Raw genomic sequence first — 21,523 nt, 5'->3', positions numbered from 1 at the left:
TTTTTTTTTTTTTTTTCATGAATACGTTTATTTCATAGGCAATATACATAAGTTTTTCTTCGCCGTGGCATCCACAATACATAGTAGTTTAAACCTAATACATTTCGAATATCATATTAGTATGTTAGTACTCATTAGTTAATCTAAACACTGTTTTTATCAAGCGAGTTGCTATTTTAAATTACATTAAATAAAATACATTTATTTTGTACATGATCTTATAACTATTTCAGGTTTGTTTGTATCAGTTCACCACTTATATTCAATATCCTATAGTTGGCTATTGGTTGAACTCATGGAAGGGAAAACAGTCTAACATAAAATAAAATTTAAATTGGAACTCCAATGGATTTAATGAAATGATAAAGAAGTTTCATGTATGGAAGGTCACGACAAGCAAGAATGTCGCGAACTGGGACATTGGATAGTCTACCTTGGGTACGCAAGGAATTTATTAGTTGAGATCTGACATCACGAAACTCCACGCATGTCCAAACAACATGGTCAATATCGCGGTAACCTTCGCCGCAAGCACAATGATTAGTCTCGGAAAGTCCAATTCGAAGGAGATGTGCATCTAACGTGTAGTGATTGGACATGAGTCTGGACATCACACGAATGAAATCTCTACTCACATCCAGTCCCCTGAACCATGCCTTTGTCGATATTTTAGGAATAATTGAGTGCATCCACCGACCCAGATCATCTTTATCCCAAGAAGCTTGCCAGCTGGCAAGTGTTCTTTGGCGAGACGCGCTATAGAATTCGTTGAAAGCAATCGGTCTCTCATAAATCTCACCCTCAATAGCACCACGTTTGGCTAAACTATCGGCTCTTTTATTGCCTGGAATGGAGCAATGAGCCGGAACCCAAACCAAATACAAATAATAATACCCCTAAGTCCCATACAAACGAACCGCCAATGTTTGGTTCACAGCCTGAACAAGTAAGCCTAGCAAATTACTCCCTTTCATTGCGATAGTTTGAAAATGTGAAAGGAGATCGTTTCTGGCAACGCTTTATGCTAGTTGCTACGGTGCAAAACAAACTTGTTTGTTTATCGTTGCTGTATTAAACTGCAACAATCAGTTTAAATATCACCGGCACTAGCACAAAAGATGAAAAATGAACACAAACACCCACGAATCTACAAATATCAATACAGCTAGTAGTATATTCATGGTGACTTAACCATTCTAGATTATTGTTTTACTTACGTATCGCTTGTGATCTTGATTATCAGAAAAAAAACTGTTTGTTTATTTATTTTTCACTATAATAAACAGTAACTATGGTGAACTTGTTCTTACCCTTCAGTGTTGCTAGTTTTATAGAAAACTCGTTAAAGTACATTGTCACTCTGACAGTGTATCATGACAGTGTACCGCACGATGCAAAATGTGTCCTTGAAAATTTGTCGAAGTATTCCGTATTATAATTTGTATTTGTCAGTACCTTCAAAACATCTTCCAGTTTGATGTGCCATCGTGATCGTCGTCAATATCACCGTCTCGTCCTGCTCTTCCGACTTCGCTTGTAAATTTGTTTTCGTATTTTTCACTATAATAAACAGTAACTATGGTGATCTTGTTCTTACCCTTCAGCGTTGCTAGTTTTATAAAAAATTCGTTAAAGTACATTGTCACTCTGACAGTGTATCATGACAGTGTACCGCACGATGCAAAATGTGTCCTTGAAAATTTGTCGAAGTATTCCGTATTATAATTTGTATTTGTCAGTACCTTCAAAACATCTTCCAGTTTGATGTGCCATCGTGATCGTCGTCAATATCACCGTCTCGTCCTGCTCTTCCGACTTCGCTTGTAAATTTGTTTTCGTATTTTTCACTATAATAAACAGTAACTATGGTGATCTTGTTCTTACCCTTCAGTGTTGCTAGTTTTATAGAAAACTCGTTAAAGTACATTGTCACTCTGACAGTGTATCATGACAGTGTACCGCACGATGCAAAATGTGTCCTTGAAAATTTGTCGAAGTATTCCGTATTATAATTTGTATTTGTCAGTACCTTCAAAACATCTTCCAGTTTGATGTGCCATCGTGATCGTCGTCAATATCACCGTCTCGTCCTGCTCTTCCGACTTCGCTTGTAAATTTGTTTTCGTATTTTTCACTATAATAAACAGTAACTATGGTGATCTTGTTCTTACCCTTCAGCGTTGCTAGTTTTATAAAAAATTCGTTAAAGTACATTGTCACTCTGACAGTGTATCATGACAGTGTACCGCACGATGCAAAATGTGTCCTTGAAAATTTGTCGAAGTATTCCGTATTATAATTTGTATTTGCCCAAACTATTGTGATTTGATAATTATTATTCAATATGACGTTCAGGCACTGTTTTATTTTGCCCAAGAAAAAAGGTTCATTTTGGCAAGCAGCGTTTGAGCGAATAGCTTCAATTGCACTCAGACTATCTGTGAAAAGAAAATAATGGTTTGGAGATAATGTGACGATTACACTCAAACTATAATGAACTGCTGCTAACTCTGCTATATAAACAGATGCAGGTTCTTGAAGCTTAAATGAGACCGAAACATTATTGTTGAATATACCAAACCCAGTAGCCTCTTCAATTCGTGATCCGTCCGTGTAAAATATTTTCTCAGAGTCAATATGCCTGAACTTACTTGTAAATATTTTTGGGATTTCCATCGAGCGTAGGTGTTCCGGGATTCCACGCACTTCGCGCTGCATGGATGTGTCGAAAAATAAAGTTGAGTCAGGGACATTTAGGAGGCTGACACGGATAGGAATATATCTTGAAGGGTTGATTTCCTGTGACATATGGTTAAAATATACTGTCATGAATCTTGTTTGAGATTGAAGCTCAACTAGCCTTTCGAAGTTATTAATAACCAGGGGATTCAGTACCTCACATCTTATTAGCAGTCGCGATGAAAGCTCCCAAAAACGATCTTTCAATGGAAGAACTCCCGCCAGAACTTCAAGACTCATTGTATGTGTCGAATGCATGCACCCTAAAGCAATTCGCAAACAACGATATTGAATTCGCTCTAATTTGATAATATGAGAGTTTGCAGCGGAACGAAAGCAAATGCATCCATATTCCATCACTGAAAGTATCGTTGTCTGATACAATTTTATTAGATCTTCCGGATGAGCACCCCACCAAGATCATGTTATTGTTCGAAGAAAATTTACTCTTTGTTGGCATTTTGTTATCAGAAACCTAATGTGTCCTCCCCACGTGCATTTGGAATCAAACCACACCCCAAGGTATTTGAAAGTCAAAACCTGTTGGATCATTCTTCCCATCATATGAAGCTGAAGCTGCGCGGGATCATGCTTTCGTGAAAAGACGACCAGCTCTGTTTTCTCCGCAGAGAATTCGATACCCAGATGAACAGCCCAAACGGACAAGTTATCTAAGGTATCTTGCAATGGTTTTTGCAGATCAATAGCTTTGGGTCCAGTAACTGAAACCACGCCATCATCTGCCAATTGTCTTAGTGTACATGGGGTTACTAGACAGCTGTCAATGTCATTCACGTAAAAATTATAAAGGAGCGGACTGAGGCATGATCCTTGCGGTAGACCCATGTAGCTAATTCTGAATGTTGCCATGTGAAAAATGCATGCGTTTCTCTGACAAAAGGTTGTGCAAATAATTATTTATAACCGGTGGAAGTCCATGTTGGTGGAGCTTGTCTGAAAGAACATCAATGGAAACTGAATCAAATGCTCCTTTAATGTCTAAAAATACAGATGCCATTTGTTGCTTTTGAGCGAGGGCAATTTGGATGTCAGACGAAAGTAATGCAAGGCAGTCATTCGTCCCTTTATTTCTACGGAAGCCAAACTGAGTATCAGACAACAACCCGTTCATCTCGACCCAAGTGTCGAGACGTCGTAGAATAATTTTTTCGAACAATTTTCTGATGCAGGACAACATCGCAATGGGTCTATATGAGTTGTGATTGGAAGCTGGTTTCCCCGGCTTTTGAATGGCGATAACTTTCACTTGCCTCCAGTCAGGTGGAACAATATTTTGCTCAAGAAACTTGTTAAACAATTCCAACAAACGTCTTTTTGCGAGATCGGGCAGATTCTTCACCAAGTTGAATTTAATTCTGTCCAACCCAGGAGCGTTATTGTTACAAGACATGAGTGCTATGGAAAAATCCATCATTGAAAAGGGGCTATCAATGGACCCATTATTTGGAAAAGATTCTCTTATAATGCTATGCGTAGGAACAGAATCTGGACAAACTTTCCTCGCAAAATCAAATATCCTTCGGTTCGAGTATTCCTCACTCTCATTTCCTACGTTACGATTCCTCATTCGTCTGGCCGTATTCCAAAGAGTGCTCATTGAGGTTTCTCTTGACAAACCTTCGACAAAATGTCTCCAATAGCTACGTTTCTTGGCCCGAAGTATGCTCTTGTACTTGGTTTCTAAAGTCAAGAAATTTTCAAAATTCTGAGGAGTTCCTCCTCCTCGTTTTAAAAACGTCTTGAAAGCATTTTGTTTCGCGTGCTTAGCATCTGAGCACTCTTTGTCCCACCAAGGGTTTGGAGGCCTTCTGTTAGACGATGGACCAAGAAATCGTTTGGTTTGGGCTTGTTCTGCGGCCTCCAGAATCGAACAAACGAGGAAGTCATATTCTTCAAGTGGAGGGAGCTCTTCCATTGAAGTTAAGACACTTGAAATATTACTTTGGTATTTAATCCAGTCAATATTTTTTGTCAAATCATATGCAATATTAACTGAATTAGCAATGCCTTTGTTACTGCTAATTGAGATGATGATTGGTAAATGATCGCTACTATGTAAATCAGGAAATACTTTCCAGGTGCAATCTAGTCGAATTGAAGTCGAACAAAGAGATAAATCTAATGCACTTGGACGTGCAGGAGGTCTTGGGATCCGTGTCATGCTACCCATATTTAGTACCGTCATGCTAAAATTGTCGCAAATATTATATATTAGAGATGATCTGCTATCATAGTAAACGGAACCCCACATCATTCCGTGCGAATTGAAATCTCCTAAAATCAAACGTGGAGCAGGAAATATATATATATATATATATATATATATATATATATATATATATATATATATATATATATATATATATATATATATATTCTTCACCAAGTTGAATTTAATTCTGTCCAACCCAGGAGCGTTATTGTTACAAGACATGAGTGCTATGGAAAAATCCATCATTGAAAAGGGGCTATCAATGGACCCATTATTTGGAAAAGATTCTCTTATAATGCTATGCGTAGGAACAGAATCTGGACAAACTTTCCTCGCAAAATCAAATATCCTTCGGTTCGAGTATTCCTCACTCTCATTTCCTACGTTACGATTCCTCATTCGTCTGGCCGTATTCCAAAGAGTGCTCATTGAGGTTTCTCTTGACAAACCTTCGACAAAATGTCTCCAATAGCTACGTTTCTTGGCCCGAAGTATGCTCTTGTACTTGGTTTCTAAAGTCAAGAAATTTTCAAAATTCTGAGGAGTTCCTCCTCCTCGTTTTAAAAACGTCTTGAAGGCATTTTGTTTCGCGTGCTTAGCATCTGAGCACTCTTTGTCCCACCAAGGGTTTGGAGGCCTTCTGTTAGACGATGGACCAAGAAATCGTTTGGTTTGGGCTTGTTCTGCGGCCTCCAGAATCGAACAAACGAGGAAGTCATATTCTTCAAGTGGAGGGAGCTCTTCCATTGAAGTTAAGACACTTGAAATATTACTTTGGTATTTAATCCAGTCAATATTTTTTGTCAAATCATATGCAATATTAACTGAATTAGCAATGCCTTTGTTACTGCTAATTGAGATGATGATTGGTAAATGATCGCTACTATGTAAATCAGGAAATACTTTCCAGGTGCAATCTAGTCGAATTGAAGTCGAACAAAGAGATAAATCTAATGCACTTGGACGTGCAGGAGGTCTTGGGATCCGTGTCATGCTACCCATATTTAGTACCGTCATGCTAAAATTGTCGCAAATATTATATATTAGAGATGATCTGCTATCATAGTAAACGGAACCCCACATCATTCCGTGCGAATTGAAATCTCCTAAAATCAAACGTGGAGCAGGAAATATATATATATATATATATATATATATATATATATATATATATATATATATATATATATATATATATATATATATATATATGTATATATATATATATATATATATATATATATATATGTATATATATATATATATATATATATATATATATATATATATATATATATATATATATATATATATATATGTATATATATATATATATATATATATATATATATATATATATATATATATATATATATATATATATATATATATATATATATATATATATATATATATATATATATATATATATATATATATATATATATATATATATATATATATATATAGACCGACTTCAGGTTCGGGATGTGTTGGCGAGTCGGGATAGTCCATATATGCTTCTCATATACCATTTCCTCAAACACATTAATATACAAGTGTAATGTGTTATTCCTCGCTCAGAAAGTATAATCTCCACCTACAGGTTCAATACTAACATCCGCTCGATTCTCTCGATCCCCTTTCCCTGTCCACCATCTTCTATGGAACTAACAAGATTTTTTTTTGTCACAAACTTTTTCGTTCCCCCTCTCCCCGTCTCTTCACCATGGCAACTCTTCTCGATGCAAACTAATTAGATCTCTATAGTTTTCAGACAGTCGTGATTTAAGATTAGAAAATACCCTTGGCATTTTAGAGCTTAAGCAGTGTGCCTGAAAATATATTATAATTGAATAAAAAAAATAAATAAAAAAAACCTAGCATTTATTTCAAGGTGCATCCAGCTTACTGTGTAGGAAGCCGAATAACATCCTAGTGAAAATGGGTTTTATATCTGACCCAGGACACAAAAATTAATGACGAAGCGATGGTGCCTTGAGTGGCAATGCTGCTCGAATATCTAATATCCAACGAATGCTAATGATCATCGTTCGCTTTCCTTCGCTCTTTGTTCGATAATCGCACTGATATTCGGACTTGTTCTTATATTCGATTGCGAACGAAGCCGACGCTGCTTCGTTGCTCGCATGAAGATCTATTCTTTACAGTTGTTATTCGCATTGAACATACCCCCAAATGACTTAACGCGAATATGGAACGAATATTCATGCAGCGATCATCATCAAAACCTAATTCGCGATGAGCATTCGTGCTGCCTATGAAACAAGTAAATTAAGACGTTTTCCTCTGTATTAGTACCATAGTCTTATAAGTGTGTGATGAACCATATCCCAGCACTCTCCCATTGCTGCTACCCAACGATATATAATAAATTTATTAGATGAAGAATGCTTCGCGAAGAACGAAATCCAACGATCATCGCAGTGACGATATTCGAACCAATTCGAAGAGTAAAGTAAATGAACGTGTTGTGGTATTAGCTTGCCTCTCGTTGGGTGCTTTTGTCGTGAATACGACTTACATTACTATGATGTGCCTTTTCAAAATTAGTCATATGGAACAATGGGCAGAACTTAATCGTGAATATCTCGACTTGTATTAATGGTAGCAACATAATTCTTTCACTATTTCATCAAAAATATGATATGAAAAATGGACATTATATAAAATCAGCCGTTCTAATGGCTCTAAATGTTATCTAAAGAACTATTAAGATTACTTCTTTGCAAATCGAAGGTAGAAATCATCAGTTTAGTGAAAATCCAAAATAATTTGATTTGCTTCGTGCACTTTTCGCTGTGCGAAAATCGTTCGAGAAAAATGTTCCATGCTGTGCTAAATATTCCACAATTTGATCCTTCTAAAAGGCAGAAATGAATCCTGTACAGCATCTTAATAGTTTCTTTCAATGAAATATGCAAATTCGAAATGAGATAATCGACGTCAGTAGTCGTTTAAAATTCTAGTAGTGAAAAGGGGGATAGTTTCACAATTCACACAATCGATCAACTATAAAACGAATATGTACTCTGTATACCAGCAGCTAAGAATGTATTGGTATATTCGGGTTCTATACGATTATTGTTTATTCATTTTCACCCTTCTCTCTTTCGTGCAATGAATATTTCAACGTTGTTCGAGACGGGCATATTCGAAGACAGAATAATCGCTCCGAGGAATGATGAATGAATTAGTTACACGAAGAATATATGCTACATTGTTGAGTGGTTAGCAAAGAGCGCCATGGACAAAGTTATCTGATGACGTTTGCTAGATACAGTACGGGACACCACAGGACTAGGACTGGCCTGATAGTTAAATTAAAAAACTACAACACTCTAGTTGATTCACTGTATACCAAGGATTTTCGGAACAATTAACGCATTCGGTATATTATTCTAAACAAGCATAAATGATTTATATAATAAACATAATCTGATGATTCTTAAAAATAACTTCTGTTGTATAACTTTACGATTTAAATTTTTTTAAATTTTACTTTTAAAAATAATTCAATTTCATTCAGATTTATAATCTTGTACATTTTAATGGAAAAACTATTGATTACTTATTGTATCGATATAGCCTTTTGTTGCACAACATTTTGATTCTGAAGCGCCATGCACATGCAATATTCGAATTTATGAAATTAGACTTAAATGATTACAACAGAACGGTAACCTTGATCTCTAAGGGATGATAGAGTTGACAAGATTTTCAAAAACTGTCAAACGAATTTGTTTAGAAAAGATTTTTACTTTGGACAAATCACATCAAATGAGAAAGAATTAAGTTTTGTCATTGTAGTGTAAGGCTATATTATTCAAAGTTAGAACTCGTAGTTTAACACAATATTAAATGGATTAATTAATTATTAGTAGTACATCTAGCCTCAGTACCATCGCTGTACAAGTAACTGGGAAGTCATTCGAAAATTTAAAATAAAAATGCAATACTAACAATATATATAATTGCGTTTAGTGACTTATTGTACTTTCATTAACGTTAAAAACACGCTATGTAAAACAGTTCAAAGAAAATACCATTCTTTAGAAAAACATTTCTCCGATACAATCAACTCTTCCAAAAACACTTTATTTTTGGAAAAAAATTAAAAGTAAATACGTCAAGGTTTTCTGAAAACTCTTACACAAATCGTATCGTATCAGTTACATTATTTGTATGAAACCTAGAAATAATTCTCTACAATGATCAGTTTATTAATCTCAATTTCTTTAAACGAGATAAAGAATTTATGTGTAACGTACATGTTATAGTACCAAAACTATTCCTCATATGAGCAGTTTTATTGGAATGTACAATTCTATAACTCAAATCTGGGTGTAGCAATTTCATCGCTATAGCTTACGAAAATGCTATAAGGCACTAAAATTCTTGTTTGGGGTATGTGTTTTAAGCTAAAGTTGATTGAAGATTCTCATTTGTGATCATCTTTATCTCAAATATGCCTCATCTCAAAAATTAGTCAACGGAGTTGTATTGATTTCAAGTATTAGTAAACCAGGGGACACATACGGTGAGTTCGAAAACATAGTTTCGCAAAAATCTGCTGAAGTCTACAAGCGGTTTATGAACGGTCCCATTAGTCGAATCAAGTGAAAAAAAAATCTTTAGGAAAGCGAGTGAACATTCCAAAAAAATGAACTGGTATATTTTTCAAACGCTTCTGAAAATGAAGTAAGGCAAGTCATTGATCTCATTTTTAGAATCAGTACAATCGTGGCAGTAGATTTTTGAGGAAATCGTTTCGTGTAAACTATTAATGGGCTGCAACGTCTGTCGGAACAGACAATCGAGCGATTAACGACTGGTGCAATTAGCAGAAGAGTGTTCCAAGTAACTCAAAACTTTAGTCTGGCTAGCTGTTCAGGCTTATCTGCTCTGCTACGTTATAGACGCGTCGAAGACGAAACAGAAGGTGTATTTTTGAGAAAACGAAACCGACGAAAGATTGCGTAGAATTAATTCATCTTATAGTTATCTTTAATAATAAAAACATGATCCAAATTAAACGAAAATGAGTTTAGAACCATTTGTCATTGTATCGTTGGGCAGTGAATAAAATTTCTAGTGAATTTAATAAACCTACTCATCTTGATTCGGCTTTTCGTTTGAGTGTTTGAACAGAATGATTTTACAAGGATAAATTTTTTAATATTACCATTTAATTCTGTTATAAGTATATCACGTCACTATACAAATTCACTATGTATCTCACAACACTATAAATTATGTATAATAAACGTCACATCACATATACGCATTTCGAATACAATTTATATTCTTCTTCAGTGTGTTAGGTGAAGAAGAATATAAATTGTATTCGAAATGCGTATATGTGATGTGACGTTTATTATACATAATTTATAGTGTTGTGAGATACATAGTGAATTTGTATAGTGACGTGATATACTTATAACAGAATTAAATGGTAATATTAAAAAATTTATCCTTGTATGCTAGTTTATTTTGCTTCAATTGTCTGTTTCGAATATTGATTCATCTGGATGTTTTCCACGGTATATTAATTCTTCGTAACGTTCTATAATTGGTAACATGTCATTTCACCGGCGGTCATTAAGCATACTGTCATTCGGTATATGGTCATTAGGCATAAAGGTCATTTGGTATAAAGACATTTGGCATAAAAACCATTTGGCATAAAAGTCGTTTGGCATATGGTCATTTGGCATGAAGTTCATTTTGGCATATGGTTATTTGGCATACGGCTTACGGCAGCGGCGGCTTTTACTAGAAGATCACGAGTCATATGAATTTTCGGAAAATATTAGTTAAATAAATAATTGTAATTCGTCTGAATTATTTTTATATTTTATGCCAATTGATTTATGCCAAAATAACCTTTATGCCATGGTCATATCTCGATGAACATTAGAAAAGGTCCCAAGTGCAAATGACAGTTTCTCTTGGTTTACTTTCTCTTTCAATTATTACGGCAAATTCCAGTAATTTCCAACAAATTCTATAGTGCATATCGAAAGTTGATGGTTTTTGCTATTATCCTATGTAAAGTGTTAGATGGAAAGATTGCAGATTGGACCGTAATACTCGAAAGAGAAAGTGAACAAAGAGAAACTGTCATTTGCACTTAGGACCTTTTCTCGTGTTTGTCTTCATATGTCTAATAACCTCTATGCCAAATGGTGCAACCTTTAAAGCTACCTATTGAAAAATGGTAGTAAACACTACAATTTGTAGCATGTTTAAAAGTTGTTTTTTAGTTGTCTCTTCTTTTGACAGGAACATGCTATGTTTTATTTATAAGGTTCAATATATAATTGTATTGATTCCAAATAGAAGTCCGAATTTTTCATTGAATGCAGAATGTCAATACGAGTAATACTAAAAAATCAAACAATCAATTCATTGAAAGCTCTGTTCACAATCATTCGGTAAGAAATTACCATTATAACTCAAACTGACGCCGCAGGAACTGAAGAGCTACCTTGGCAGCTGCCCGTTTCGCATCATCCTTGTTTTGACCAAAGCCATATGCTTCGTGAGTCTGGTTTCTAATTTTGTAGCGCAGTTTAATCAGTACAGTATCTTCGTCTACGATTGCTTGACTAAACTGTGGTGAACACGGGGGCTTGAATTCGTACAATTGTCGAACAATTTGAATCGGAGTATTTTGAGTGAAGTTCAAAATCTCTCGATACATTAAGTTGTAGATCACCTTCCACGTTACTTCTAGGTTGTTTTCTGAATCCAGGAAAACCGCACCAACTAAACTTTCGAAGACATCACCAAGAGCTTTGGGAACATCTACGAAATCAGCCATTGGTTTATCTGCTTCCTCCACCAGTAGATTAACCTGATCGGTTATTTTATGTTCATGTTGTTCTTGGAAGGCAACAAACTTGCTCACAGTATCAGTAAAAGAAGCGGATTCCGAAAGGATGTATAGGTGAAGGCCGTTACGTACGAGTAGACAAGCTAATGTAATATTATTCACTAGTGCGGAACGGAGATCAGTTAGTTGACCCGGGCTCATCTTTGGATTATTTTCATATATGTAAGATGATATTAGAAAATCCAGGACAGCATCTCCTAGAAATTCTAGTTGCTGATAAGATCCGGTTATACGGTTAGTTGGAAAGGACGCATGGGTTAAAGCTTGCAGCAGAAATGCTCGATCTTTGAATGTGTAACCGAGAATGCTCTCGATACGTGAATGATTCCCAAGGAATGTATCGATTTCACTGTTTAAAGCATTTGCTTTAAGTCGTTGGCTTTGTATTGGTTCATCGAGAAGAGTAATCAAGTTTTCAGTTTTTGGCAGAATTCCCAAATAAGATAATGCTTTGAAAGATCTTTTTATACCCACAGTGTTCACACAAACCCCAAGTAGGGCTTCCATAGCATCAGCAGGGATTTTGTCGCCCATTACCTGTTTAGACAGGTAGTTCTGCATCGGGGAGGTGTCAAGAATCTTCGTTTTTACATCTAATTCAGCACAAAAGTTTTCGAAATTATCAGAACCTATTATGCCTGTTTTGATTTCCTCTTCCGACAAAGTCAATTTATATAACACTCTCGCTGAATGATTTACTTTTACCATTTCAGTCTTGATTTGAACAGGAACCGTTGCCAGCGGTGGCTGCCAATCGTTTTTCGGATCTAGCGGGCTAATTTTTAACATACCGGGCAAACCACAAAGCATACCACAATAGACCAAGTTTCGGTTGCTTACAATTTTTCCTTTTGTTGCCGTAAGGAACCCTTCGTGCCACTCTTTATGATGTTTCACAAGATACACCGACGTAGCAAACTTTAGGAACGCGTCCCCCAACAGCTCAAATCGTTCCAAATCAAACACATCTGCAGATGATTTGGTTGTTAACGCTTTTATAATATCCTTCTGTTGAAGGTTAATTCGTACCGTGTTTTGCGGTGTCAGTTGTAACAGTTTAATTTTGAACTTTTCATCAATTGGTACATCCAAAATCGCCAGAACTTTTTTGGGACTTAGAGTAACTCGCCTGTGTATTGCACCCGTGTAACTTGTACCGATATTGCTAGCAATTTTTTGACGAATATTAAGATCAGCAAACTTTCGAACAAAACTGTCATAATAATCTAGATCTAATTTCGTTACGTTATCCCAATTGCGTTCGATATCGGCTGGCTCATCATTTTCAGCCCACGGCATTTCGATGTCACCTGTGAAACAGTTCAACTGATTCCTTAAGAGCTGACTCAAATCTTCCGGTTTCCCTAGCATTTGTTTAGCTTCTTCATAATCAAACATGTCATCATCATCTTCATCGTCTTCAAAATGCAAATAGTCCATTGCCGTGCATTCCTTCTCCGTGCGATCTTTGTACTCTACATCGAGATCCTCGATTACAATATTCTCCAAACATCCGACGTTTGCTGCAGTAGCAAGCTCCCGACGAATGTTTTCCGCATGCAACAGATAATGTATTCGATGTAACGTGCTCGGCAATAACGTAGCCTTAAGCCAGTAATCACCGGGAACTTCATAATTATGGCACAGCTCAGGAATGAGAATTTCATTAAAACGCCAATGCTTCGATCGAGCACTCTTACCGTCATCTTCAGCACCAGGACACAGCCTGTTCAAATGAGTTGTGATCCCTTTTACTTCAATGAGGAACTGGTCCTTCCTTACGATGTGTTGGTGGTAGGCAGTTTTGAAGTAATCCTCGTAAGAACTGCGGATATGTAGAAAACAAGAATAAGTTTATATAATAAATTTGGACAAGATAAATTATGCTAAAATGACACCAAGAAATAGTTGAAATTGTTGATAATTTATGACGAAATAAGCATAAAGTTTTAGTGATATCAGAGTGATGGATCGGCCCGGGTTGTCGTTTCAATGCATAGGGCACTGATCTTACAAACCAGTTGTCGTATGTTCGAGCCCCGACCTGGAAGGATTCGTAGTGTCAGTAGGATCGGACCACAAGCCATGCAATGGTTCTGTAATACCAAGGCTGGAAAATTATTGGTTAGCTCATACATCATACAAGAAAAATCGGAGCAACACAGATCGTTAGTGTTTAAATACCATTCGAATCAGCTCGACAAGATCGGCAAACGTTTGTGTAATCTGATGCCAACCACCGTTGAATGCAGACCTTCTTGGCAATGAAAGGATTGTTAGTTCGATGCATGCTGCTACTGCATCTCAGGAAACGGTAGTTTAAATGTGGAACACATTTTTCTTTTCTATATAGGGGTGCAAATTAGAAACTCAAGCAAAATACACGTTGAAATGTGGTCAGGTTTTGAACAATTACAGCTCAGACAATTTTGTATCAATTATTATTATTATGTCACCATTTGATTGGAAATATTTCTACGTATTGATTTGAATGTTCATAGTTATGTATTTTTAATTGTATATCATTGAAATGTTGTTTAATAGCTAGCAGTGTCCTATTTTGTCTACAAAAAATTTCCGGCATATCGGATTTCCCTGCCATAGTCGACGGTTTTGAAGAAGTAAGCGATATATCACAGGGAAAGCATCGCTCTGATTGGTCAATCAATGCTAAAGCGAAGCTGTTGGAAGGACGCAAATCTATAAATATAAGACAAAATTATAGCAAGCGTTTCAGTCCTACGCAACGTTGCCAGGTATACCTCTATACCGTAATACAGATATGTACTCCCAAAATACCGATAATTCACGGATCGTACAGATAAATACCGATTTTCGTTGATAGCATGGATAGACAGGAGAAAAGGTTGCTTCGAGACCCTTTTTTTGCTCACCAAAATGAGGTTTGGTGACATTTCAGTGAAGTTATTTTGACGAGATTCTTATACCGACATGGTACAGATAGATTTTTGCGCCGAATACAGATTTTTATAAAAATGACCTAGCAACGCTGGTCCTACGAGTAGAATGCTAGAGGTAGGTTGTTGCTAGACAGCAAGACAAAAAGTGCCCTAAAACGATTTGAAGCTTTAATTGGTATACTCTGATCTTGTGTCGCAAGTTCGGATGAAATTCCATGTTATGTCGTTTCGCCTGAGAAATTACTACCACAAGGTAAATTTGGAGTGTATAAGATAAATTTCCAATTTTTAGAAGATGAACTCGAGAGAATGAGAAAAAGTTAATCGCTTCAAACGAAATCGCAGAATGGTAGTAATGGTAGAGAAACGCTATAAAAATAGCTGCTTGCATACAAAACTTGAACACAAGCTTGGCGAAGAGAAGCTTGAATATCGATATCCGTATCGCAAGCGTTACAAACATATAATTGCATACATTTGGGTTATTGATGTAATTTCGTCGGCTACAAAACAAATACAAATCACGACAAATAGAGTCTATATTCTGGGTTCGCGTGTTCGGTTTTGGTTCCTAATAAAGATCAATCTAAGCAGACTCTCGTGCATTTGTGAATTCAAAAGTGTGACGATTGATTGAACTATTTGATTGTAGATCATCAGAAATTTTGGTTGCCTTGTTCCACATCAATGGCTCGAACAACCCCATGATCAAAAACTGCAAAAAGAATTTCACTCACTTTTCTTCGAGATGGCCAAATCGATTTTCACAAACTTATAAGTTCAAAGGTCTTACAGTTTAATACGTAATTCCTAAATTGTTGTGGATACTACTTCTGGTTCCGGAACTACAGTGTAAACAGGATTTGTAAATTTTGTTAGGTTAGGTCCGAACAAACTTTCCTGTTTCTATTCAATGAACAGTTGTTTTTTTGCGAACTCTACAGTAATATTTATGATTTTATGAGTAATATGAGAGAGGCATCATTACACCACTAGGTGGATTAAAACAGGTTTTTATATAATGTATACTGTACATACATAAATGTATACGTTACAACACACCCTGCATCGACGAGACGCTGACACATCAGTTTAGCTTCCGGTGTAACATCGAAACATGTCAATACATAAATCGACCCGAATCCACGAGGCGACAATTTCCACGTGAAAAAGGCACCCGAAAAGGGTTGCTTTTTCGCGGAACCCATTGCTACCGTATGACAAACAAGCAGGTGATCGCGACGAGGATCGAAAATGCTGAATAATTAGATTTAGTTAACAAATAGGAGTGAAACCCAAATTAGCTTTTAGTCTTTGAACTGATTGCAATTGTAACGTATTAAAAAGGTGTAATAAGTATTTTTATGCTTCCCATGAAGTAAGAAGCATTACTTATACATATACACATACATACATACATACATAAATACACACAGTCATATATATATATATATATATATATATATATATATATATATATATATATATATATATATATATATATATATATATATATATATATATATATATATATATATATATAAAGGGTGATTTTTTAAGAGCTTGAGAACTTTTTTAAACAATAAAAGGCATAAAATTTGCAAAATCTCATCGGTTCTTTATTTTAAACGTTAGATTGGTACATGACATTTACTTTTTGAAGATAATTTCATTTAAATGTTGACCGCGGCTGCGTCTTAGGTGGTCCATTCGGAAAGTCCAATTTTGGGCAACTTTTTCGAGCATTTCGGCCGGAATAGCCCGAATTTCTTCGGAAATGTTGTCTTCCAAAGCTGGAATAGTTACTGGCTTATTTCTGTAGACTTTAGACTTGACGTAGCCCCACAAAAAATAGTCTAAAGGCGTCAAATCGCATGATCTTGGTGGCCAACTTACCGGTCCATTTCTTGAGATGAATTGTTCTCCGAAGTTTTCCCTCAAAATGGCCATAGAATCGCGAGCTGTGTGGCATGTAGCGCCATCTTGTTGAAACCACATGTCAACCAAGTTCAGTTCTTCCATTTTTGGCAACAAAAAGTTTGTTAGCATCGAACGATAGCGATCGCCATTCACTGTAACGTTGCGTCCAACAGCATCTTTGAAAAAATACGGTCCAATGATTCCACCAGCGTACAAACCACACCAAACAGTGCATTTTTCGGGATGCATGGGCAGTTCTTGAACGGCTTCTGGTTGCTCTTCACTCCAAATGCGGCAATTTTGCTTATTTACGTAGCCATTCAACCAGAAATGAGCCTCATCGCTGAACAAAATTTGTCGATAAAAAAGCGGATTTTCCGAATGGACCACCTAAGACGCAGCCGCGGTCAACATTTAAATGAAATTATCTTCAAAAAGTAAATGTCATGTACCAATCTAACGTTTAAAATAAAGAACCGATGAGATTTTGCAAATTTTATGCGTTTTATTGTTTAAAAAAGTTCTCAAGCTCTTAAAAAATCACCCTTTATATATATATTTATATATATATATATATATATATATATATATATATATATATATATATATATATATATATATATATATATATATATATATATATATATATATATATATATATATATATATATATATCTGCAATACCACAGAAAATTAGTTCGAAAATTGTTCAATATTGCTGTTATAGCAACGCGAAAACTCTAAGCGAAGCGTGACAACAGATCTCACTCCAACTAATGGATTCCGTATATGAGATGACTAATGGAGCCGAGACAAATGAGGGTACCGTTACCCAACTTCTATCTCTATTATTGGTTGATCGTTAATCCTGAGCTGAAACGATGGCCCTTATTACCGCTCTTGCATGCACTTCCTCTTATACTTCGCTCACAGACCCTCAAAAAATAAACTCGAAGAACATCGTTTGGCAGCTATCAGTGATTCGCTCACATGTTCAATCTATATTATTTTATCCTGTTCCACAAAATACCATCTCAATCCACAGTATTCTATGCTACAAAAACTACCATGAAACGTCAAAGATGAACTAGATTTACCTTTCATGTGTTGTTATCGTGTGAAACCCAATTCGAGTACGTTCACTTAACTTAATTTCCTCTTCATGCTGGTGATAAGGGCCGGTAGTATTAAATGAAGCATAAAACAGAGCATAATGAAATTAAAAACTGTAACACATATTCAAATTTATTTTACGTCTCGTCTTGACATATACCGCTAGGCAGACGTAAAGTTAATGCTATTTGCAATGACACCGAAGTGTAATGTCTTAAGCAGCGTCTTAGACGAAACAGATTTCAGCTAGCGAGCCGTACAGATTTCAATAATTTCCAGGGGAAAAAGTACGGGTGTGTAATGTCACAAACATAACTGGATGTCGTGAAAACAAATATAACTGAAACGCTTTCTTCTAACTTTCGAATATCAATTAGATGATCACTTGTATTGGTTGTGCCCTTTCCCCTTCTTCACTACTAGAATTGGAAACGATCCATCTAAACTGAATCGGTGCTATGCATTTTATATATCAAATCAGCAGAAAGTTCCTACAACACCTACGAACTCCAACTAGTTGAAAAAGGGGCCGTACATAGTACAGTAAAGTAAAATTTCGCATAGATCGTGGGGAAAAATTTACATTTTATACTCGTCCAGTAGATAATGGTGCGAAAAAGGCAAACAAGTGTGATGAATTCTTCTCATTATTTCCAAAAATTTTGGAAAACTTTGTTTTTCAGTTATCTCACGCTGTTGAAAATTTAATCGCAAATTCCTGATCATATTTCCGATAGCTTGAAGAAAAAATTATGTTGTTTGGTTAAGTACATCAAGAGATATTCGCAATAAAGTTCTGCCCATTCTTGTACAGGGTAAATTTTAAAAAGGTAAGTTGTATTCACGACAAAAGCTCTCTTTTTCACCCCCAAATTTATGCAAAGTGCATATACCCATTTTCAAATTTGTTTTACGTTTCGTCTTTGACTCATCAGTGCATAGCAGTTTATCTTGAACTGCTAGCGCGACCTGGCAGCTCAACGTGCCTGGTTTCATTCTGACTTTTAATAGCAAAATTATCGGTGATTTATGCCAAAAAATATACTGCAGGGTCGACGTGAATAAACAATGGCTAGTATATATTAATACCTACTAGCATATCCCAATGAAACTTGGTTAAGTTAGGTCCTAAGTTCCAATTACAGTTTCTCTTTGTTTACTTTTTATTTCTATTATTAGAAAGTATACCTGCATTTTTCGATAATTTCTTCAGTGCTGATTAAAAGATCAACTTGCACTTAGAACCTAATCTAATTTTCATCCAGAAATAATCTTTAAAGCGTTTAAATTTACGGTAATGGTAAGCCTACTCTGTTATCGTTCAAAATTATGACAGAAAAAGGTTACGCGGCTATTTTTGAAACTTTCGACACTCGGCATCGTATAGTGGAGAGTTAGGCATTTCCAAAATCACCGACGTTCTAAATAATCATGTTCCAGAGATATAGCACCGCTTGACGAATGAGTTCTTAACTAATATATTCTTCATAATGTAGACCTTGCCTAAAGGTAATGAATGCATTAAAATTGGATTAATTTCAAAAGGCGATACAAAAATGCAAAAGTAAATTTCAATGAAACATTTATGCTTCAATCCTATGTTAAGTTTTCGATCGTGAATATCTTTTGCTGTATATAACGTATAAACATCATTTCCGATACATGCCATCGGAAATATAATCATCAATGTATGATAACGTTTCCAATTGTATGACATAATCACAAATAATTCAAAATAGTATTTGAAATTATTGGTATCAACGAGACAGGAACAGTGGAAAACTCAGAAGAAGAGAACAAATTATCTGCTACGGTGGAACTATAACAGTATAAAAGATGGTCATTATGTCCAACGGTTTTCGAAGTAAGACATACGGAAGAGAAACGCCGAAGATCTCACGGTTTTGGAAAGAAGCGAGCAGCACAATTATGCCGAGGAACTGCCTTACAAACAGCAAACTTTTAGGATAGTAAAGAATATTTCTTATAGATTGTTCGTCTAATAATAATGTTACTAATTGTATTAGTTTTTAATACCGGTATACGGTACTAAGAATGATATTCCGATATGTGCTATATTTAGAGTAAACTGTAAGGTTTGGATACGGTTGCTACAAAATAGGACATTGGATGCAATCTGCATTATTTGTAAGATCTTTGAAATATTTGACTCCGTTTGATTCAAGGTGCAGAACCGATTTTGCAAACTAAAATTCAAATGAAAGGTCTTATGAACTCAGAACTCATAATCAGATTTCAAATTCCGAAATATGATCTACACTGGTAATATAAACAGCGTGTTTCTATACAAAACGAAGTAGAAATGAACCAAATCCTTTGAATGAACTATGTAATTCTTCTTTTGTATTGGCATTATATGTTGGTTGCAAAACTATTCTATTTTGGGTATATAAGTAATATGAGAAAGACATCATTACGCCCTTATGTGGATTAAAACAGGCTTTTTTATTGACCGATATATATAATATGGCACACTCAGCTCTAAATGCCGAGGGTATTTCTTAACAATAATATTTGTATTATAACGTTGTTCTATTTGGTTCACATTGTTGTATGCTGATCACCGCAAATCTGGGAGATTTGGTCTCTTTTCAATTCGTCTATCCTAAAGCAGTCCACAAATTGTGTCGAAGACATCACTCTCCAAAACAATTCACATTCCTATTTATGAAAGCTTAGAACTTCATATGTTCATTAGTGCTACCTAAGAGATACTATGAGAAATATTTCATCAATCATGTAATAGATCATACACTCAAATTAGCGTTTAGTCTTTAAAAAAATACACTTTAATACACTTTTCCAAAGAAACCGTCTTACTAAATCTGCAGAATTTTGAGTCTCACAAGAAATTTTGAAATTTTGATTGCATTTTAGCACCGCCAAAAGAAAGAGTTTTATATTGAGTCCAATTTTTTATTAGTTTAGACCTCCCGAACATTTTTTTTAAATCACCAACGTTCTAAATAATCATGTTTCAAAGATATAGCATCGCTAGGCGAATTTCTTCAGGAATCAGAACAAATTGGCTCAAATGGCACGTTCCCCTTGATACTTGGAGATTGTGCCTTGCTATCAATATGTTTTAGCATCATTTTCCCGATATATAAGAGGGAAGGAATGAAAGGAAATGGCAAGGTTGGACTAGGAGGATGGGAAAAATTGACGACACAAAAACACATAAAAGCAGAAGTAAATTTTGCACCCCTAAGCGATGCTGAACAATCTGCTGGGGATCACATTTAGTGGAAGCAGAAGTAAATTCTGAACCTCTACGTGGTCCCGAACAGTCTGCTGTTGATAAAACCTCCAACCCCCGAGAGGATTTAGAAATCTTACAAATGCGACACCATTCTGCACTCCCGGAAGAATGCAGAACGATTCGCAGTATGTACGAGCAGAAGTAAATTCGGTACCCCCTAAAGGATGCCAAACAATCTGCTAAACCCTATTTAAAGTGAATACAGAAAGGATTCATTCACTCCAGGAAGAACGATGAACCCTTCTGACTAGAGCTGTGCGCCGCCGCGCCACGCCGCCGCCGCCGATAATTTCGACACGCCGCCAATTTAAGAAAAAGATGATCAGCGCGCCGGTTATCACATTTTAATCGTGCCGCCGATAATATTACATCAGCCGAAAAAATGATTTTATCAA

The 21,523-nt window shown here is 35.8% G+C and overlaps 1 protein-coding gene across 1 annotated transcript in view; it reads right to left on the bottom strand.

Moving 5' to 3' along the window:
* Positions 1–8,263: 8,263 nt before the first annotated feature.
* Positions 8,264–21,523, bottom strand: part of LOC131434426 (endoribonuclease Dcr-2) — a 50,102-nt gene continuing 36,842 nt past the window's right edge. The window contains exon 9 of the mRNA XM_058601120.1: positions 8,264–13,716. Within this exon, the coding sequence (XP_058457103.1) occupies positions 11,445–13,716 (2,272 nt within the window). The 3' untranslated portion in view covers positions 8,264–11,444. The remainder of the gene's footprint in view (positions 13,717–21,523) is intronic.

This window comes from Malaya genurostris, chromosome 3, assembly GCF_030247185.1.
Source record: "Malaya genurostris strain Urasoe2022 chromosome 3, Malgen_1.1, whole genome shotgun sequence".
NCBI lineage: Eukaryota > Metazoa > Arthropoda > Insecta > Diptera > Culicidae > Malaya > Malaya genurostris.
Note: the sequence above shows the minus strand (reverse complement) of the source record. Positions and strands in the feature narration are given on the sequence as shown.